The 23,513-nt window shown below is 39.5% G+C and overlaps 1 protein-coding gene across 1 annotated transcript; it reads left to right on the top strand.

The window, feature by feature from the left end:
- Positions 1-10,278: 10,278 nt before the first annotated feature.
- Positions 10,279-15,880, top strand: LOC108666700 (putative glucosylceramidase 3). The gene is made up of 12 exons (XM_018153616.1): positions 10,279-10,355; positions 10,652-10,828; positions 11,480-11,615; positions 11,818-11,971; positions 12,319-12,479; positions 12,859-12,937; positions 13,511-13,666; positions 13,918-14,062; positions 14,641-14,720; positions 15,044-15,154; positions 15,347-15,510; positions 15,643-15,880. The coding sequence occupies exons 1-12, from the start codon at positions 10,295-10,297 to the stop codon at positions 15,746-15,748; spliced, it is 1,530 nt and encodes a 509-aa protein (XP_018009105.1). The 5' UTR covers positions 10,279-10,294; the 3' UTR covers positions 15,749-15,880.
- The last annotated feature ends 7,633 nt before the right edge of the window (positions 15,881-23,513 follow it).

The raw sequence follows: 23,513 nt of genomic DNA, 5'->3' as shown, positions 1-23,513 counted from the left end.
TGCTGTAAATCAGACAGAAAACGTCTCAGTGGGGGCCAGCCGCAAGTGAAAATGTTCCGTATAAATCTGATAGCAATTCAACTTCAGCTTTGCTCAATACGGATAAAACCTAGATCCTTTATGAGCGATCTAATCTCTGCCAGAGGAACAAACCACCATCTAGCTCATATTACTGTATTGTGTTCGCATAAATAAAAAATATGACATAGAGGCATTTCGTTCAAACTCTAATTTTAAAAGAAACCCTAATTTATCCCAAAATTAAAATTTTCGGGAAATTTTAATTTGAAAAGTTTAGTTATATTGGAAGTAAGTTTAGATGCGGATTTAAATTTCAGCTTTGAAAATTTTACTCACGGGTACGAGACAGGATAATTTCGACTGTCGACCATTAAATTATCACGAAACCATAGTTTTGGTAAACCCGTGCTCATAGCAGACTGCCGCAGGGCGCCGTGCTACAGCCGGGTGGGTATGTGCCTGCTGTCGGTTCAGGGTCTAAGATTAAGTAGAAATACGTCGCCTCGTCACGTGGCAACAAGTGAAGGATGTGATGCGCAGTCGGGATCGGTGATTTTGATAATGTCAAGGCGGAAAGAATATTTTGTACGGCGTTTTATTCTCCCAGATCCTAAACCTGCAATTAAAATAAGATAACTAATTACTACGAATGAAAGACGTAGGAAATATTATTTAAAATATTCTAATGACTAATTATTCATTCTATATAAGTTCTGGAATCAAACTTACCTCAAACGAGGTTTCGATCAGTAGGGTAACATGGGGCAGCGAGCCGACTGCGGGTCATGGGCCCATAGCGGGTTTCTCGCTAAGTATGGCAGATATTGGTCCGTGTTCTCTACCGCCGGTCGACAGTTTCACTGGGATGAAGTGTACGGATTTACGCTTTGCTAAGTGTTTGCTTTAATAGTTATTTGTGATTAACAGTTTTAGCCCAGATAAAAGTTTTTTACTGCTAAATAAAACTGTTTTCGATTACTTTACATGAAGCTTTTGAAATTCCTGTACTGTAAAGTGTTGTTTTATAATTTTTAAACGAAAAATTGCCCCAAGCCCCAAGCCCATGGGTTCATTGCCCCAGGGGTGGGGCAATGGGCCCATTTTGACACTTTTTGCAAAATAGTTTTTCATTAAAAATTGAATAACTCTTAGGCGTCTAAGTCACATCATACATTCCTCATTAGTTGTACCTTAAAACAAAACAAAGAACCACCTCGTATCAATTAAAACTTCATCAAAAATTTAGTTTAAAAAAAGGGGGGGGGCCCTCGGCTTCATGTTGCCCTATACTGGGGCATTTCCAAATGACCGACAGAATTACGGGAATATAGAATCAGCGGAAAACTAGAAATACTCTTGAGAATAATTGACAACAATGCTAACTGAATATTTGGCAGACTAAAGTAGCAAATTAGAAGTTAATTAAATGCTAGGCGTGGGTGATGCTAGCCATACGTCCGACGCTATAGTGACTTCGCAACTTAACATGTCCGCGTAATAATGTCTACTATAATGTCTGATGGCACAACTTGTAATGTCTAATCAGATAATGCGAGTTCAGTTGTAGCGTTGCCAGTGTTGCTACTGGGCACCACAATTATATAAAATTATTGATCAAGACTTCTTCTACTGATGCGACTACTTGCGGTTACATATATTACAATCATGTCAATCGACATGGAAAAGTTCGAACTACAGCAAAAATTTAAGTGGATATCAATGTACCCTTTATCACTTTGCCGAATCATAGCGGTGTTTGAATGTTAGTTCTTATATTGCTTCGAGAAAAATATATGTAGATTGCATTAAATTAATGGCACGCCACTTTTTATATCATCTTGGGGTAGATACAAAGTGCTTCATTTCCTTTTATTTTTCTTTCCGGGTTCGTAAATTTCATGGTCCAACCATGAATAACAATCCCTTTCATACTGGCTGCCGGTCATATAGTATTTTATAACACCCGCCTAGTTAGCTTTGAATTATTCTGCTTGTCACCCATAACTTATTATTCTCATTCATGGCAATTGTACTATTTACTGACTTTGAAATAATATATAATAATTTAGTGGCGCGACCAAACCTTAAAATGTCGAGCTCCGAAACGCGGTGCTTTATTGCTTCCTCATTGGGGTTCCAAGTCATTGCAATTGCGCCATAAAGTTATTCGAGAAAAGACCGTCAAAACTTTTCGCAACTTCTCTAATGTAGTTCAAAGAAACGAGATCGTAACATCCGCATAAGTCACAGTCTATAATATATAGCAGTTTTTACTGTGATGACCTAGACAAGAAAGGACCATTGGACTTTTCTGGTCCTCGTAAGCCATCAATCCTTCTTCGACTGGTGCTCATCGTGCGGAATTTACGAGTCAGAAAAGCACGAGCGGCTCAGCTTAACCCAAATTTATTTCCTTAGCCGGAAAACGAATGGTGGGTTTTGTATGCATTATACGGGCGCAGCTGGCCGACAGATGGCCGTGTGACCGGCACCACCATCTGCAAGCTTCAATGGCTTACTCGACGACGGCTTTTGTTAAAAATGGTCATGTCTTAACGCTGTTGCAGGACCTTCGACTGCTTCTGTTATCATTTGCTCTCATAGCAGTATACCCTTCTTAACAATGATTTTAGGATAGAATATTTGTACCGAATTGAAATACTTGCTTCATAAGAAACATACACCGCTTCGTTACTCACAATTTTTCCTCTGTTCTCCAAGCCCTCGGTTCGGAGACAAGAAGATGGAACCGAACTACACTTGCACTTTTTGACTCGCAACTTTGGTCGGTCAGTCCCAGAATAATGTCAACTCGCGGACCACAAACATTCTTAAATAGCGGACAAAAAACATTCTTTGAATTCAGACCCATCCTTGTATTAATTAGCTACAAATGGTTTTAATGCTCAGTGCCGAGCAAGATTGATTGTACCTGATAGTTATAGGTCACTTATCTGTAGCGAAATGTTGTGTTTCTCTTCAAGAAACTCAATTATCATCGTGATCATCAGAGCAAAAACAATATTTTACTACCTAAAGAGTTCACATATCAGAAGGGTTCCATCCATGTCCCTTATCCCTTTAATTCACAGAAGACAGCAGTAACTTGGGCTCGGCGATGACTCAATCTCTTATGCAGACATGCAGATTCTTCAAATGAATTGGAAATGACAAGGAGATGATACCCCATATTTTCTCTGTATTCATGCACTAGCAGATGACGTGAAAAAGACAAAGATTCACGTTATCCACAACGAAATTATCCACGTTATCCACAACCCATAAAAAAATTTCCACGATGTAAATACATCTGTCTTGTTTTCAACATTTAATTTTTTAGTAGAAACTATTTACTGGATCAAAGGAACAAAACTGACCTCGGCAATCAACGGAAAAAATATGCGCGGTGGTGACCAGTGAGGGAATAAATTTTCCTGGAACGCTTTGTTTCACTGCGCTTGCATTAGGCGATTGAAAAACATTCTTTGGAATATTTTACCTGGTCAGAAGTATAGAATTGGAATTTATAGTCAATATAACCTATATTTTAAGAATTGTATCCCGAAGTTTCATTATTTATCGGTATAAAAGACTGTCCTCGGTTTGCGGCACTCATTATTGGATTAAGGAAGTTTTAGAAAATTCTGGTGCATTTTAAACAGTCATGTAAAGGACAGAGATCATCTCGTTGGAGCGAGAGTCAGTTGTTTGTAATAAGTCTTATCTGAACAAGCAGAAAGCTTTTATGAGCTATTAAGTAAACATTTCGCATTCAAAATAATTTATTGAGCTATCCCTGCAGTAGATTTTTTATGTCATTCCATTAGGTGGTCCGGAAAATGCTCTAGGTTACGAATGAATTTTTTCTCTCATATTTTTATGCTAAATTGACTATGACGGCTGATTGACGCATTACGAGTCTAAGTACGTATAATAATATCTGTTAGAGGACGAGGTCATTTTACTGATCAAATCCATTGAGCAGAGCAGATTGGCGAAGACGGAGCTGGTAGTTCTCGTTTTCCTATCAAAGCTAAAGAAAGCTTCAAGCATCGGTTACTGCGTGAGATAAAAATCACCCAATTATTGATAATTTTGAATGGAATTCCCAAGAAATTCTTAGCATGAAGTTAGGTCTACGGGGAAAAAAATATTGACAACTCAGGAGGAACTAATGAAATGCGATTATTTTTAATGCGTATGACTGACGTCGGGTTCACGATAAGATGTTGTCGAAATATATTAACCTATGCCAGCAATGACCTGGTGAAACATGAACTCTTTAACTCATTACCTTAGTGAATTTGAGACAAGCATGACTTGGGTAATGACTTGAAATTCTTACAGTAGACATTGCTTACTTAGACGTTTTTAACGGCTGGGAAACGTCGGGCAATTAATGTCAGGAAATTTGCTTGCTCCCAAGAATTTGTGGGTACGCAAAGTCATAGAAATACTTTACTCGGTACGAAATATGCTTGTCTTCTAATGAAGAAAATATAGGCCAAATGCGTCTTGAGAATACTTCCGTGGATAGCTAATGAGGTGAATTTTTACACTTGGAGCATTCAAGTGGATGCGGACATGAATCTGTTCTGTTAGTGATCATGTTTCAACTCTTGGGTTGGAAGGAACATATGCGCTTGACATGTCGCCTGGGGAAGGAGAGCAATCTTTCTTGTTTCAGATTATAGAGAGCAACGAAGTTCCATGCAGTAAAATAGGCGTGCAAATTAGGTTGAGTGTCGGGAATTAACCAAGTTAGATGAATTGAAAAAGAACAAAAAAGTTCCGTTGATTGATGGAAAGCCACCATGTTAGGCCGAGTAAAGATTAACGATGTTCGGTTATGACATGTGAACAAGAGCAGCCGCAGGCAGTTGATAATCGAAAAAAACAATCAATTACCATAACTTCATTATTATGGATGAAAGATTTGTATTCAGATCAGGTCTTTTAGAAATCAATAATCACTTGTTGATTTAGAAGCTGCATAAAAACATCTGAAAACAATACAACTAAAAAAATAAAAAATAAACGATCAAGGTTTATTTTATTTTATTTAAACAAACTATTCCTAACATTCCTTAGCCTGAGCAATATTTGCTCTGATTTGTAACTCTGTGTAACTGAGCTACGAGAAGTAGGTCAAATCTTAATTATCATGCAGCGTCCCTTAAACACGCGTTGTGCGTAATGACTCAATAGAATTTATAATACTCATTAAAATTTACGAAAAGCATTTTAGCTTACTCCAGCAAGAATCTGCTAAAAAATTATAATAGGTTAAGTTCTTTTTTAGTTTTCTTGGTATAATTAGGAATATTATGTCCTTGCGCAATCTTTTAACTTGTATTTTGAAAATTTTCGACTTGAATATTTTAGACCCGTGAGAAAAGCGTCTGTGAATACAAATGTGCATTTTTTACCATATAAAACCAAGCTAATCACCGCTCTCTGGAACGCATTCATAACATCTATTTACAAACTTTTTCATGTAAAAATAGAGAAATAATGAGAGAAAATGAATAATTTCGGTGTATTCCTCAATATAACTAGACCAGTAGTTCCCAAACTGGCCGATATCGGGGCGGTAAGGAAGAAGAGGGCGGTAGGGGGGCGATAGGGGGCGGTAGTCCGAGGTCACTGTCAGAAGTTCTAACGTTTGTTTGACAATTTGTACACAACACGTGCAGCACATATGACTCCCAGCGATGGTTTTTTTCACCCAGATCAGTTTTTAACCTCTACTGGGTTTACGTCTCGGACAAATTAACGGGCGGATTCGCGGCCGATCTCACGGCCAATTTCCAATTCAATATTCAAGTAATATCTCTCAAACTAATGAACTTAACTTGATGAACCTTGGTACACGTATTCATTGGGACCTAACGATAATGTTAAGCTCGTGAATTTTTTATTAATTTAGCCTTCATTTGTTTTTGCCATAGTTATATGGCAATACGGGCGGAAATTCACAGTACCGGGTAATTAAGAAATTTTTTCCAAACTATTGAGCAGATTACAACGAAATTTTGAATTTACAGTCCTAACTACCGAACGTTAATGTTTAGCTCTTAAAAATTTATTCGATTGTGCCTTTGTTCGCAAGTTTTTTTTTTTCATTTCACCTTCATTCGTGATTTAAACAGCAAGACGTGCTTAAATTCGCAGTAATCAAGAAATTAATCCAAAACTACTAAATGGATTTGAACGAAACTTAGTATTTAAATACCTAACCTCAGCAACGGTGATGTTTAGCTTGCTACAATTTTTTCGTTTTGCCTTCGTTTGCGAGTTATACATGATTATGATTATTATTATTGCATTGAGAGTCAAATGCAAGTGTCATAAACATTGTTGTGGATGTTATCTTCTCGGTGCGTTCTCACGAGTTCACCGCCCATATCATGGTGAGAAACTGAACTGATAAACCCCTCCATAACAACAAACATGAAGCTGACACTGTTCTCAACAAGAGCTTGGATCTGATTCAAATAATTAAGAAAAATCACCATAGCTTCCAATGTCAATAGGCTTCTTGTTTCAGCTACTCTGTCCTTAGACGCCTGCCTTCACTCTCTTAAAATCAATATCTGTTGAGTACATAAAGCTTGTTGTACGGGGTGTTTCACGGAAACTTTGTTTTTTTTTACGTGAGGTAGGAAAAGGGCGCGATTGCTACATTTTCCAGAGCGTCTCGTCTCCTTGAGAGGTGGCCTTCTTCGGCTGCCCGATCACCGATTTGGTTCTGCGTGATTTATTTTTTAAGGGGTTATCTTAAATCAATTGTTCACAATTAATGACTGTCCAAGGACCCTACTTGATTCGAAGAACAACGTACGCCAAGCCAGCACCATTATACCCGTCAATATGCTGCAGCGAGTTGAACGGAATTTAAAAAATCGACTAACTGAATGCATTGACAATGGGGGCCGTCATTTGTCCGCTATATCATCTTCAAATCTAAGTGATATAAAAATTCAATAGGGCGCGATTACAATATCAGATTATTGTAATCCAATACAAACCCAGCAGGCATCCGCCGTTGAAACAACGTTGATTATTGGTTGATTTCAGGTTGAAATGTTGAACAACCAAAATTAAACGTCATATCAACGTTGAAATCTGACCAACACTAAAAGGTAAAATCGAAAATTTTTAAAAGCCAAAAAAAAATCAAAGCTTGGTAGTTAGGAATGTTTATTCAAAATTTCGTTCAAATCTGTTCAGTAGTTTGGAAGAAATTCTTTGATCACTGCGAATTTCGGCCTTTATCGCCATATAACTCACGAATGAAGGTGAAATTTAAAATTTTTTACCAGCTAAAAATCAACGTTAGGTTCTGATAAATATATGTTCCTAGTTTCATAGAGCTGCGTTCATTAGTTTGGGAGATATTACTTGATAATTGAATTTGGAGATTGGTCGTGAGACCGGCTACAAGTCCGGCCGTGAATTTGCCCGAGACGTCCTGGGTTTCTAGTGCTGAAACAGTTAAAACAGCTTCAGCTTAAAAACATATTGGTTCACTAATTGGGGTTCTATTTGTGAAATACACATTTGTTTTTAACATTTATCTATTAAAAATGCAGCGTACTAAATTTCAAGAAAGAGGCTATGTTTTTATATGTGTCTGTGGGAGGCGCTAGAAGTTCACTAGGGAGCCAAAGGGGGCGCCAGCCCGAAAAAGTTTGGGAACCACTGAACTAGACGAATTTTCATTTAATTTACATAATATATAAATGTACCTCATGACACTCGGACTAGGATCTGACTCTAATGATTCTTCATATTTGTGAGAACAAAAACGAATTTGAAAGTAAAGATTCAAGAGGAAAAAGCGGGCGAATTTTGCGAGTATTTTTGCTGGTCCTCTCACATTACCTCAACTTCAACGTCATGTAACACTGGAAAGGAAAAAATTCACTATGGTCGAATGACCTTCATAGATATGTGATTAGTATTATTATAATAAGTCACTTTTGTACTTTTATTCTTCATTATATCGATAAGCATTCATGACCTAATCTCTTTTACATTAATTCTAATACACAAGATCTTATAAACAAGATTACTCAAAGAGTTCAGTTTGGTTGATTATGATTATTATTATTGCATTGAGAGTCAAATGCAAGTGTCATAAACATTGTTGTGGACGTTATCTTCTCGGTGCGTTCTCACGAGTTCGCCGCCCATATCATGGAGAGAAACTGAACTGATAAACCCCTTCATAACAACAAACATGAAGCTGACACTGCTCTCAACATGAGCTTGGATCTGGTCCAAATAATAAAGAAGAATCAACATAGCTCACAATGTCAATAGACTTCTTGTTTCAGCTTCACTATCCTTAGACGCCTGCCTCCACTCTCCTATAAAATCAATGTCAGTAGAGTACATAAAGCTTGTTGTACGAGGTGTTTCACGGAAACTTTTTTTTCTTGGTGTTGTAGGAAAAGGGCTCGAAGTATTTCATATGAAAGGCGAGGGCATGAGGTTTTGTGTCCCGCCTAATCTGTTGCCGGTATTCATTGGACAAGTGAGCAGCGTGCGTTTGCTGTTGAGGCGTACTGTCCTAATGGCCGTTTTACAGAGTTGTCTACGTCTGAGACAACATTTCCCTGAGCGTCTCGTCTCTTTGAGAGGTGACCTTCTTCAGCCGCCCGATCCCTGATTTGGTTCCGCGTGATTTATTTTTCAAGGGGGTTATCTTAATTAAAATCACTTAATTGTTAAATCACTGTCCAAGGACACTACCTCCCTACCTCATTTGAAGAACAACATACGCATGCAAGCCATCGCCACAACACCCGTCAATATGTTTCAGCGAGTTGAACGGAACCTATAAAAAGCGACTATCTTTATGCATTTACAATATTTGTCATTTGTCCGATATCATCTTTAAATCTAGGTGATAAAAAATTCAATACAAAAGTAATGTCTCTTTCGAAAAATTTATATTGTAATGATATCTTTAATAGTTCTTTTTTATTGAGCTTTCGAATCAGGAAATTTACGGGAATCACCATGTACCTATCATGTCTATTATCACAGGTTTTAATTCTCACAATTAATTTTTCACCAAAGAAGACAGTAATTTAGATAATTGGACGTGAACATTTCGGCTAACACTGAATAATATTGTATCGAGTTGTTATGGAAATTATGAATTATAAATTGTTCACATCTTCAGCGTTGTAAATATATAGGAGCTACTCCATCATGTATACATGCATAATACCATCCGCGTCGGGATCTTAACATGGTTTGAAATATAACTTGATGATGTGATCATGAGACCATACAAACGTTGGAGTTTGGATTATGTTCGAATAGAAATATTTAACTAACATTTTTATTTCTTCGCCGTTTAAACATCATGTTCTATTTTCTTTTTCTTCACGTCATTCGTTGAATGTGTTTTAATCTGAAAATTATCTACGGGATAAGAGAAAACTGGATTAGACGAAACAGGCAAATTCAGAATAAAACAATACTCTTTTAAATATGACACTCAATAATACATAAGCAATTATTTCATCCTAATGATCACGCAGATGAAATTTATTGCAGTACTTATACTTTATCTTCAGATATTAATCGGCAACTAGAAAATGTATTGGGGCTTTATCAAAATATCAACTTAGGTTGCTATTTTTTCATGACTGTGATACTTTTAAACTAACGAATAACAGTAAGATTATGACAAGCAAGAACTAATCGTTATTGAAACTATATAAATCCAAAGGATTGGAAAACACATTGGGCATATTTTTGCTGTGCTCATATATGCACTTATAGACGCATCCATTCTTTCATTTTGGTAGCTCACATCTGTGTTCGTAATATTTTCGACGGTCACGAAACAATCGGGTACCGATCACATGACCATTTCTTTCTCTAAACAATTAGGTAATTTGAAGTCAGCTATAAACTTGAATCAACATCCTGTACAGCTATTATTTAAATATTTCTTTCGAATTAAGATGAAACACTGTAATTAAGATTATTCTTCGGCAAAAACCGTTTTTCTAAGGAGCGAACGCATGTCATTTAATTCCTCTTGAGAAAGTCCACCGGCTGTAAATTTATTCACACACGTTATCCAACTATTCCCCTACAAACAGATTGGTTAAGTACAGCAATGTTGGCGTAGTGCACATCGTGCAGAGAAAGCGTCACGTGTTGAGGGCGCATCATCACAGACGCTATAAAATGATATCTTAGCTGCAGCTCAAGCAGCTGTCCTCTACTATAGCATCACTGCAAGATGAAGTCGCTGCTGCTGCTGCTGCTCTTTGCCAGCCTGGCCCTGCTGCACACTGCTCATGGTCAGAATATTGTACACGTGTTCAAAATAACCTCAAATTGCAATCAAAGGCTTCATCCTGTACGCAAGTCGTGTAATATATTTAAACGAAACCCAGACAAAATATTGTTGTTAAATAGCAACGTTTACTGTCTATAGGACGAATGAAACTGTTTATTGAGAAATTGAAAAAAAATTATTTGTCTTACCGTTTTTTACGATACAAGAGGTGAATTTATGGTAGCTGAATTTCATGTTTCAGCACGTAAAAGGAATACTTCTTATTTGGGTCGTATTTAATATACTTTGAATGCTCAGGTCAGTGTGCACGAAGGGATTATGGGCACGACAGTTTCGTGTGCGTGTGCGATGCCACCTATTGTGACGAGGCTGGTGTGGTGACAGTGCCACCTGCTGGCACCTACACCGTCTACACCAGCACCAGGGACGCCTTACGTCTCGAGCCAGCTTCCGGGGACCTGGCACCTACACAAGGTAGGTAATTATGTTGATTGGTTTCCCCTGCAATATTTGACTCGTACGCGACAGGCATTCTTAGATAGGTACGTTGTTTGGCCTTTGTAAACACAATGCTGTGGGCTCACTCCAGAAGTCAACTAGGCGCAACTATCAGCGTGATCGTTCATGGCTCGTGATCGTCCATCAACCTATTCCTTATTTCAAGTTCAAGAGCAAATCAAAGGTTATTGTAGTTAACCTTCAAACTTTCCTGTAGATGTAGAAAAAAAACAATCCGAAGAATGCTAAAGACTGTTGGCGGATAACTAACAATTACGCGTATAAGATATCTGCAACGAATTCGTGATTAAACAGCAAACGAATCAATCTATTCTCAATAGTATAGAAGTATACCAAGAACGCTCACGCATTAATATCCTACACTAATACAACGTACGCAAATAACACACGACACGTACCCGTCACGACTTCGCACCTGTCAATAATTGACCTAACGTTTCTATCGTGCGGACTGGGGCGATCAAGCGATTGTCTCTACCTTAATAATTCGAAAACTGAAGGTCGTTTATTTAAAAATCCTAACAGCAATGTGACAACCCAAGAGAGAAGATTTATGATACTTTCTTCAGATTCGTGATCCAAAACTGAATCTTGGATAACCCACAGGCAGCGCGAGCAACTCGATCACAGTGAGCACCGCCACGCGCTACCAGACCATCCTGGGCTTCGGTGGATCCGTCACAGATTCTGCTGGTCTCAACTTGAACACTCTGTCGGACGGCGCTAGAGAGAAGGCTCTCAGGTACGCACTATACGGTACTCGAGTTTGATACCAAGCCAAGAAGGAATTAATGGTCAAGGACATGTCAACATTGATTTTCATTGTTTGCATTGTCTTACTATACGTCATTGGCAGATTACTGTCGTGCATTGCTATGCATTAATGGTCAAATCTCGAACGCAATTTCATGTGCTATGGATGTCTGAGCTCAATGCCCCTCTAGGTCATATTTCGCCCCCGAGGGCTCCGAGTACAACATCGTGCGAGTGCCCATCGGCGGCTCGGACTTCTCGACGCGCGCTTACTCTCTCGACGATGTCGAGGGCGACGTAGACCTTTCCTTCTGGTCGCTTGCTCCGGAAGACATCAATGACAAGGTGAGATGGATGGATGGATGATGCATATTCTCCAACTTCATCATGCCTTCTGAAAGTACCTTCAGCATCAGAGATTAACCGATACAATAACATTAGTTATAAACATTCAATAATATATTTGCACATTGTTTTTGTTTCAGGATAGGATATAAACAATTTTCACAGTACCCTCTGATGAAAATTTTTGTCTAGATTTGGAGAATTGCCATCGGGCTAAGTCCTGCAGACATTCTAAAAATTTTATGTCTACTTCTGCAAAAATTGTTAATATACAGTAGTTCGACTCTCAGCGTTATTATAATCCGCAAACATTGCTAATTAATTTCTCCGATGTTGTATGAATGTAGATTCCGACTATCAAGCGAGCGCAGGAGCTAAGCAGCGCCGAGGTGTTGGTGTTCGGGTCGCCGTGGTCGCCGCCCGCTTGGATGAAGACCAACGGAGAGTTCACTGGGGTCGGCTCCCTCATAGTGGACTACTGGCAGCCTTACGCAAACTACATCGCTAAGTAAGTACATTCATATATTCAACTACAGTACATTCATATTACTCTCTTTGAATAGTAAAATAGTGCACCCCACTAGAGAGTTGCGGGAATAAAAAAGACCGAATGAAGATTTTGGGCGGTCATCCTTAATTCCAAGGTGAAGACCCTCGCCAGTAAAAACACTTAGAGTAAATATTCATCTCGATCTCAGCATAAACTTTCCAGAAACTAAAAAAATAGCTAACTTTAATGTCAAAAACTACAACTTATTACTTGTATATTCGCTGTCCAATTTGCCTTGCCATCACATTTGACGGAGTGAAAAATATCATGGCTACGACGATACGAAATCTAAACCATTATGTGATGATGTGATGTGTGGAAATCAATCGCATGTCAGGTGGGCGGAGGCCTACGAGGCAGCAGGGGTGCCGCTGTGGGGCCTTACGCCCCAAAACGAGCCTCTGGTTGACGAAACTGTAAGTTGCATTAAAGCGAGGATCACTTCATCAATGAATGACTCACTGGAATGGAATAAGTGATTCGTGATTCCGGAGTTAACACGCAACAAACTTATATAAATATAACGTATATAGAAACGTATTAGAACCACAGTGTAATTCAGAAAGTAGTCTAAGATGAAATACAGTAGAAGGTAAAGGAAAAATATATTATACTTGGTCACTATCAGTCACGATCGTGATTGCATTTTTAAGGTTGTTTGGAAATCATTTATGGATATAATTTACAATACATCAATGCTCATTCATAAATCATCCGTGAATTTTGTACCTCAAAAACTTGAATATGAGCGGTTAATTGTTATATTTATGAGTACAGCGCGTGAGTAAATCACATACATTTTTTATTAGTGTATATTCTCTAGACAGCGACTGTGTTGAAATAACTCTTTAACTTAAACATTGATTCTAATGACTGTAACACCATGGGTGATTTGGACCTCCTCTCTTCAAAATGCGGAGTATTGCTTGATAATTGGTTATATGGTGTAGGTCGACCTTATGGTTGATGATAATATTTTGTGGAGCCAGGAATGGGGCATCAACTCGTGCAAGTGGCTGCCGGAGGACATGCGGGTCTGGATACGAGACTACCTCGGGCCTACGCTGGAGGCTTCAGGCTACGGCCGCCTCACAATGATGGTCAATGACTTCAACAGGGACAAGCTGCCTCACACCATCGAACCTGTTCGTCAAACATTGTTTGTGTTAACGTGACCATTAATTTAATCGAGCCGTCATCACTTATATCACAGGGTGACATTAAAAATCTCGAAAGTAATTTTTACCATTCTCTTGATTTATTTTTAAACGTTATCACAAAAAATTATTGCGATGGCAGTTCAGTTAAATTTTGTATGATTGATATCAAAGAATTACATGCCTTTCATTGTATCATATTCTAAGTAATAATTAAATTAAATTTCACTTAACACCAGCTGCTGAGTGACCCTGAGTGCAGCAAGTACATCTCAGGCGTGGCCGTTCACTGGTACTCCGACCAGTGGATCTCCCCGGACGTCCTCCTCCAAACCAGAGACCTCGACCCGTCCAAGTTCATCCTGTACACTGAAGCTTGTAACGGTCAGTAATATATAGTACTGTACGCGTACACTTTAAATGGTAAACGGTAGCAAGAGCATCGCGTATCTCTGATAACGGTCAGTGAGAGAAAGTGGATATAGTACACACGTATACCGATGGCGGTCAGCCGAGGCATACGTAAACGAATTTAGTGATGACAGCCAGTGCGGACGCTGATGGTGAGGAGACGATGCTGTGGTAGAATTTTATTGAAGCTGAAGATGCCCTATAACTTGGTCATAGGGGAAACAAACTGCAGGAGTGTTGAATTAACAGAAACGGTCAAACAACCGACATATTACGGTAATTGACAATGCGGATCCGTGTGACTGTATGTTATGTTCCTTAATTAACTGCATCATCAAGTGGACAAACTCAATTAAAATAATTTTCTTCATAAAAAGCATCAAATAAATTTCATTAGTGTCGTGGATTTTACATCTACACAATTAAATCGTTTTTACGCAGGTAGTACAAGCTTCAACACAATTTGGGTTTGAAATCATACAATTTCTTTTCTGTGTGCGTAAAAACAAAATATATTCCAGCTTCATAAAAGATTTATTTTCATTCCTAAGGAGTTTTCGTGGACAACCCAGAAAGCGTTTACCTGGGTGACTGGTCCAGAGCTGAGCGCTACGTCACCGACATACTCGAGGTGCGGCAAACAGCATTGCTACTAATTTACTGAAGCTAGGCTCCTCACATATAATAACGTCTATAACAAATAATCATCTCATTTCGGATTCATTTAGACTACCAAGCTATCAATGAATCAGAATGTGATATGGTTTCACTTCCATATTGCAGCAGATTTTCGAAAAAAATTGATCAGGCATTAATCGCAGTCGAATATTCAATTCAACCAAATTATAATACTCAATAGTGTACGACATGAATAATGATATGAATTTCCTATTGAATTGACTTTTCTGTAGCTACTTGACGTCTCGCTAAATGATCTCGCTTGTTGCTGAATAGGATATAAACTACTACTCCGTCGGATGGTTGGACTGGAACATCGCCTTGAATCAAGTAGGAGGTCCCCACTGGCCTGGTGGCGCAATGGACTCTCCCATCATCATCAACGCTGTAAGAACACGTCCTAAGACATGCTTTGAGTTTGACATTAAATTAACTTGACTTTAAATTTAATTAAAATAATCATTTAATTAAATGATTATTTCCTTGTTTGTGAGATGTGTGTGTTTCCGAATTAAATTTACTTCGATGTAATAGATTTTTGTTGTCGCTATAAATTCTGCAATTGACCGATTTCTAAAGGATGCCGACGAGTTCTACAAGCAGCCGATGCACTACGCGCTGGCGCACGTCAGCAAGTTCTTCACCCGCGATAGTGTCCGCGTCGACACTGCCGTCAGCGGCGCCCTGAAGGCAGCGGCGGTCTCTAGACCTGATGGTTCGGTGGCCATTGTGGTACTCAGCACGTGAGTCCTTTTGTTTGTCTCTCTGTTATTATACTAACACCTTCCATCAACGATTTAAGAGTACAATATACGTAGATTTGAAATATAATAAAGTTTGTTTCATATTTTCATCGAATAACTAAATATTCCCAGGTCTGACGCTGTGGAGAGCGTGAGCATCAGCATCGACGGGTCGCGCTTCATCAACACGGACCTTCCTGTCAAGAGTTTCAGCAGCTTCGTTGTGCCTCCTGCTTAAATTTAAATTTAATAATGAAGAGAGTTTCCCCAATAAACTGTTCCCTCAGTGAATGAACATCAATTATATTTCAACATTTTTTTCGAGATGGTGACGCTCATAAGCAGTCCAAATAAAAATTTTTAAAATAATTATTTGTCTATATTAGCTTTTGCCCCAACAAAAATCACGACCACTTTTCGATTGCAATGAACAGTAATGAAGAATATCGATTTTAAGTCAAGAATGAGATGACATGGTTCAAATATAAGTGAATAAAACTATTACACTTACTGCAGAGAACATAGTGTGCTTGAAGTCATAGCAATGGGAATAAACTTTTGGCGGAGTTTTAGGCTTTAGACAAAGGCGATGTACGAATTAAACTTTTATTCGCGTTCTACGTCTCATTTCAAGAAGACTCGAGGAAAGAGATCGAGCACGCGTTCTCGTGTACAGAAATCGGGAGGAAAGCAGCTATAGGTCTTTAAAACAGTAGGGTAACATGGGGCAGCGAGCCCACTGCGGGTTATGGGCCCATAGCGGGTTTCTCGCTAAGTATGGCAGATATTCGTCCGTGTTCTCTATATCGCCGGTCGACAGTTTCACTGCGATGAAGTGTACGGATTTACGTTTTGCTAAGTGTTTGCGTTATTAAGTTATTTGTGAATAACTGTTTTAGTCCAGCTAAAAATTTTTTTGTTGCTAGAAGTTTTTTCTGATCAACTAAATATATTTTTTCTAGTCAAGGATACATTTTTTCATGTCAAGGACGAATTTTTTATCGCAAGGATATATTTTTCAAGTCAAGGATATATATTTTTATGTCAATGAAATATTTTTCTTAACGTCAGTGATAGATTTTTTTAAGCCAAAAGTATATTTTTTTCAAGTTAAGTATATGATTTTTTGAGTTGTTAATAAATGAGTGAATGTCATATTTTTCTATTACATTTTCTTATTTTTAACTGTAAAGTGTTTTTTTTAATTTTAAAAAGAAAAATATGCATTTGCGGTAAAGGGACCAAGGGTGGGCGCCTTGCCCCAAGCCCATAGGCCCATTGCCCCAGGGGTGGGGCAATGGGCCCATTTTGACATTTTTTACAAAATGGTGTTTCGTTAAAAATTGAATAAACCTATAGACGTCTAATTCACATCATACATTCCTCATTAGTTGTACCTTTAAACAAAACAACGAACCACCTCGTATCTATTAAAACTTCATCAAAAATTTAGTTTAAAAAAAGGGGGGGGGGCGCGCTGCCCCATGTTGCCCTACTGCTTCGTCGTATAAGACGAATACCCGGCCTAACATAACTGTAAAATGAAATGAACGACACTCTAAAGCGTCCAGCAATGGGAAAGCACAAATCATATGGTAATAACAACATGTCAAGCTTCGACAATATGTATACGAACGTGTATAGATAAGTAATTAATCAGAAAACACACCTCAAACATATAGATGCAAACAAATAAGTAGTCTCGCCCTCGAGCCAGAAAGTTCCAGACGGTCCCCTCCAGAGAAACAGTTATTTTAGAGAAACAAAAATAGGTTGAGACTATAGCAAATATGAATCGAGTATCGAGTACGAAAAACCTTAAATTGTATTTCACTGTGTCACTGCATTAATTGCTCCTTTTTGAACCCGCCTTAAAATCTTCTGGGACCAGATGTTTATAATTTTATGAGGCAATTAAGAGGCCATAAATGGGTAAAAATGAGAGTAGAAATGAAGTTAGACTTCGAAGCAAGTAATGAATTTATGCTGGAAGAAGAACTCAGTTCTTCTTATTGAGGAAGGACTACACTATTCACATGCCCATACCTTTCAAAAGGTATGGAGAAAAAACTAAAATTTTATCGAATAAGAAATAAGGAAATTTCCAACAGGAGTCGATTTACTAAATTACTGCGCTTCCAGAAGGCGCGATCGACGTACCTGGAACAAAATTGTTACACTTTTCACAGTGAAAATAAATGTGGGCTTTGCAAAAGCATGTTCAAAAGGTTCCCAACCCCTGCTTGTGAGTTCCTTTAGAGTTTATAACTACTGCACAAAGGTCAGCCATCCTACATAATATTCATTTTATTTCAGTTGGCCACGCAAATGCACGAAAGAAAATTCTTTTCGAAGTTCTGTAGAAAATTGTATTCGAGGGGATACATTGTTGTTCCCGTATTTATCGTGGCTGTAATAAAGAAAGGTTCGGTAATGAAAGACATTAGAATACGATAAAAGAAGCAATGAATGAACGGCGCTGAGTGAATGTAATATTAGTTAGGCAAGCGGGTCCTGAAATGGTCTTGTATTTAAGCCTGGCTTTGCTCGCCATCACAACAGCGGCGCACCGCGTCACCGCGGCAGCAGCGTCCACAATTTCTCGGTCGACATTTCATTAAATAAATACGCCTGGAAATGTGCAACAAATTATTGATTATTGTATTGTCATCGGGAGCTGAGCTTCCCTAAAAGTTTCAGAGCGCTAGCTAGCGGGAAAGTTGGTGAAATATCGATTGCAAGATTTGATCATCACAAACAGACAGACGGACACTAAAGCGAGCTAAGAAAAACGTGGTAATTAGTGAGCGATTTCTTTCTGTTCCTAGAGTTTCTGTTACATTTTCCGTTTTGTATTTATTTTGTCAATTCATGTCAACAGAACAAGACCGGACATTATCCTATCAATGTCAGCCTCACGACGCCGATCCTGATTCCTCATTAGAATTGTCACTCTCAATCGAATTGTTGATGTCCTCACGGCACGAATTGTTGAAGACCTGACACACGGCACGAATTATTGTTGCATACCTGACACAGAGCACGAATTGTTGAAGATCTGACACAGAGCACGAATTGTTGAAGACCTGGGCAGGTACTTTCAAAACAGCGCTACGTGTACGTAGCTTCTGGTACTTACGAACAAGTCTAGCGTCCATGACACCTTCAAAACTTTTGTACGCAAGACTTAGCTAAACGAATACTTTCAAAAGACACCGGCTATTAGCAAATCAGCGTGCTGGGTTATGTTTACTTTCAAGTCGGATTGCGTGGAGCATTAATTGCTCGTGGGAGAAATTCAGTTGCGTTCACGGCGAAAGCACGTGTGTCATTTGAGCATTCTCAAAACCGGTGAATTCATTTTCGGAAGATTTTCATATGAACTTATTTATAAAAATCATTAATTCAAGGTTGATTCTTTTCAAATACGACTGGCTTACTCCCTCAGAGGTTTGCCAGCCTGCTTTGCTGAAGTTTTTATTTTTAGGTATTTATTTATTTTATTAATATCTCTTTTCATTTTATCAATTTTGTTTCGTTTATCTTTTTTATGTCTATAGTTTTTTCATAAGTAGTTGACTGTTAAAGTTGGTTTAACATGGGAGATTCCGGCTGCCTTGCTGGTTCCTGTTTTAGCCTTCTCCGGCGTCATCTGCGTCCTGCGGTGGTGGACACTTGTGAGTTGGTTGAGATGATGGATGGTGTTGGTGCAGTTTCTGGAGCCTCTGTTGTTGAGGACTCGGACCCTGACAGCGACAGTATTGTTGAGGCTACCTCTGCTGTTTTCGCTCGTAAGCGTAGGAGCCGTAACTCAGTTGGTTCAATTTGCGAGTCTGCCTGGCAGTAGAGCAAAACGCTCAGCTGTGAATAGCAAAAGGCTACCTGGTGCACCAGTGTCTGGTCATCCCAAGGGAACTCGAGGTCGATTAGAGGTAAAGGTACCATGAAATTTAACTTTGCTGAGTGCTGAAGATCTGGCCAAACCATCTTGGTGAAGCCTCAGGGACCCAACGCTCTGAATTACCTGGAGGGCCCAATTGAAATCAGGTGTGCAACTTTTTACCGGTGTGCATGATTGGAAAATGGGCAGTTCGCCGGCTACCAGGTTGGATCTGATGTCCGAGTGTGTGGAGTTCAAGGTCCAATCGATAACAGTGTGGGTATAGACTTGAAGCGGGACCCAGTGGGATGTTGCAATTGCTGAATACTACTGTCATTGCTAGCATTACTCGACTCACCATACTTCGCAACGGAATACGTGAGGCATCAGCTACTCTGCAGGCAACATTTGAGGGACAGACATTGCCTAGCCAGGGCAGAATTCAGAATTGGATATGTGCCCTACACAGTAAGACCATTTGCGGCTCCTCCATTGAGGTGTTACAGATGCCAAAGATTGTGGCACTTAGCAGAGGGTTGTAATTCTTCTAGAAGGTGGTCTTTTATGTGCTGGATCCAGTGAGCACACAGTTAGTACATCAGCTGAGAAGCAGTGCCAACTTGCAAGGGATCCCATGCTGCAAATTCCTCAGAGTGCCCTTTCACTGTGAAAGCCATTGCAGTTGAAAAGCTGCGCCACTGGATATTCTCATGCCCAGCATAGTGTTACGGAGGTCGCGTTACAATATGCGGCGTCATAAACTTGAGTTACTATAACCACTTGAGTTACTTTAAAATTAGAACGACGAAAGATTAAAATCTTGTCGCGTCTTTCTCAAAACATAGTCTCAACTCATAAGGCGACGCGACGTCAGCGTTAAAGTGCGACGCAACGTCAGCAAATAAAATTAAACCGATATAGTTTGAGAAAATGCTTCTGCGTGACAGTCGGACAAGATGTGACGATGAAGCAACAAAAATATATCAATAAACCCTACTCATGCCGCCCCGTCCTTGACGTGGGGGAGGGCTTGCGAAATGCAATGACGGCTGGGGCTGTGTTGTCGGGGTTTCCTTGGTAGTTTCAATCATGACAAATTGGCCCAACCCGAGTGTTCAGACTAACGGGGGTGGCAAGTGGGCACGGTGGGGGACGACAGTTTTGGTTGCTGTGGCCCGCCGTGTCTGCGGTACATGGGGAAGGCTACCCCATGACCCCATCGTGGTAGAATAAACCGGGCTCGGGTAGTTACGGGCTAAAAGGCCCTTCGTATTCTAACCGAATTGTGCAGCAATTCAGTTAGCAAGACAGCAGATTGCTGACGTAAGACAAGAATCTTCTAGTAACAACCAACACATCTTGCCAACACAGAACACGCGGTATCACACCTAGACTATGAAATTATAGCGAAGGCAATAATAGAAACTTTATATTTTGTTACGATAAATCGTTTGAATTTAGTACAAGGATGCAGATTACAAAATACCGGGGTTTTCTCATTAATAAAATTTAACGTCAGCAAATAAAATTCAATCGATATTGCTTGAGAAAATGCTCCTGCGTGACAGTCGGACAAGATGTGACGATGAAGCAACAAAAATATATCAATAAACCCTACTCATGCCGCCCCGTCCTTGACGTGGGGGAGGGCTTGCGAAATGCAATGACGGCTGGGGCTGTGTTGTCGGGGTTTCCCTGGTAGATTCAATCATGCCAAATTAGTCCAGCCCGAATATTCAGACTAACGGGGGTGACACGTAGGCACGGTGGGGACGGCAGCGTAGGCTGCTGTGGCCCGCCGTGTCCTCGGAACATGGGGAAGGTTACCCATAACCCCATCGGGGTTAGAATAAACCGGGCTCGCGTGGTTACGGGTTAAAAGGCCCTTCGTATTCTAACCGAATTATGCAGCAATTCGGTAAGCAAGACAGCAGATTGTTGACGTAAGGAAAGGATCTTCCAGTAACAAGCAACACAACTTGCCAACACAGAACACTCGGTAGTACACCAAGGCTATGAAATTATAGCGAAGGCGATAATAGAAACTTTATATTTTGTTACGATAAATCGTTTGAATTTAGTACAATGATGCAAATTAAAAATATCGTCGTTTTCTCCCAAATAAAATTTATAGTTGGATTAACAAAAAATGTCCAGCGACATAAGAAAAGTTATTTCAGAAATGCTTCTTTGATGAGAATATAACATATTGGTGAAAAGTAACGTTCAACGCAGGAACAGAGTTTAATGTCTAACATAACAATAGCATATGATGGTTACCTCTACATATCAATAGTAGTATATACTGTATATTATATTTAGTTAAGCTCTACTGATTCTTCAGCTCAGTTAGTCTCCCATTGTCGCAACACGTACTGGCTAGTTTTTAGCGCATTTTCTTATTTATGGAAAAAAGGCGCTATTGTGCTCGTCATGTCCGTCCATCCGTCCGTCCGTGACTTCACGTTTTCGTTGACGAGAAAATGCGCTCTCTGTCACTCACTGCAGTGAGTACTGAGTTATATTTTTTTTTGACTGGCTATAAACCCGTCGTGTCGTCCTCTCTCATTGACTATATCAGGCACTAGCTGGGGCTGGTCTTTGAGTCCATTCATAGATAACTATTAGATAGAAAATACTAAATAAATTAACAAACTTATCACCTAAAATAAAAGATAGCTGTACATTACAAATAATATTAACTGTCAAGGTGTGCCACAAAATAAATTAACTTATGGAATTCACTAATCGATGGCAGCGAGCAATTCGCATGATGATAGAGTAAACATAAATAAATTAGGTTGGGCATTTATAGGAGAAGTTATTATCCTAATTCAATTTAGTAAAAGAAGTAAAAATAGTAAGCCTCTTTTCTGGACACGTGTTTACAGAAGCGCGCCGGGCAGGCATCGTTAGGACCTATAACTAACCGCCTTCCAAAGCATGAAATAAGTAAATTATAATAACAGGGCTCCAGTGCGAATTATATGGCCGTTTTTAGCGCTAGCAAACCTTCTTCTACTACCACTACTACTTGTCAACAATTGTACTAATAAGTTGACATATAAATCATTCCGGTTAGGAAAGACGACGTAAATTTGCCCTAGAGCAGGAACCACTCACGGCAGCTCATCAAAAACGAGTGATCAGACACGACACATGCAGCAGATAAATATATATTGCACTATCAACTGCTTGGGGCACGACAAAATAATCTCCAGGAAGCCATACAAGTGAATATTCTAAAAAATAATTAATTTAATTTACAGGGTCATCAATATTTAGCATTACATTATTTTTTCAAAATCAATACACTCGCAAAACAGTCAAATGTATCGTATGGAACCATGTCGACTGTTCTCCGGAAGGACCTAAAGTTGTCCCCATTCGAGCATGTCAAAAAAACACCAACTGTCTGCTCAAGTTGTTGACAAACGCCTCCAAAGATCCAAGATTCTTCTTTCCCGCATTCATGATGACACGCTGCCAAACCTCGTTTTCAGTGATGAGAAGATATTCAATGTTGAACAACACTTCATATCCCAAAATTATCGAATTTGGTCGAAGAATGGGACGAAGGATTCCGTGTTGACTAGGAAGCAATGCCCGACTTCAGTGATGGTCTGGGCAGCCGTAAGAGAGTCCTCAAGGAGTCCCCTCTTTTTTGTTGACAAAGGGGTGAAATTGAATCAGAAGATCTATCGAGATGCCATCCTTGTTGGTGCATTGTTGCCCTGGGCACGAAAGCACTTCAAAAAACGCCCATGGTCGTTCCAGCAGGACTCTGCACCATCACATGGGGCCAAATCGACTCAGGAGTGGCTGTCCGAGAATGTTCCCCATTTCATTACTAAAGATGAATGGCCACCATCGTCACCCGATCTGAATCCTCTGGATTTTGGGATCTGGTCATACTTTGAGAGCAAGGTCTCGACCGTTCACCATAGCAGTTTGGACGCCCTAGAGGTCAAACTGCTGAAGGTGTGGGCCAAAATCCCGCAGAGTGTCATTCGTGACTCGTGTAAGGCGTCTACATCTTCTCTAAGCGTCTACAACTCGTTATTGATGCAGATGGTGGACAAATTGAATGAAATTGTTGGAATTGTATCTCTGAACCTCTGCC

This window comes from Hyalella azteca, unplaced genomic scaffold, assembly GCF_000764305.2.
Source record: "Hyalella azteca isolate HAZT.00-mixed unplaced genomic scaffold, Hazt_2.0.2 contig10952, whole genome shotgun sequence".
Classification (NCBI taxonomy): domain Eukaryota; kingdom Metazoa; phylum Arthropoda; class Malacostraca; order Amphipoda; family Hyalellidae; genus Hyalella; species Hyalella azteca.
The sequence above is the reverse complement of the archived record's forward strand: the minus strand, read 5'-3'. Positions and strand labels throughout refer to the sequence as shown.

Bases quoted from the DNA above. Each gene is read 5' to 3' on its own strand.
- LOC108666700 (XM_018153616.1), top strand. From the start codon at position 10,295: ATGAAGTCGCTGCTGCTGCTGCTGCTCTTTGCCAGCCTGGCCCTGCTG. The intron at 10,356-10,651 runs GTCAGAATATTG...TTGAATGCTCAG, and splicing joins CCTGCTGCACACTGCTCATG to GTCAGTGTGCACGAAGGGAT. The intron at 14,063-14,640 runs GTCAGTAATATA...TTCATTCCTAAG, and splicing joins GTACACTGAAGCTTGTAACG to GAGTTTTCGTGGACAACCCA.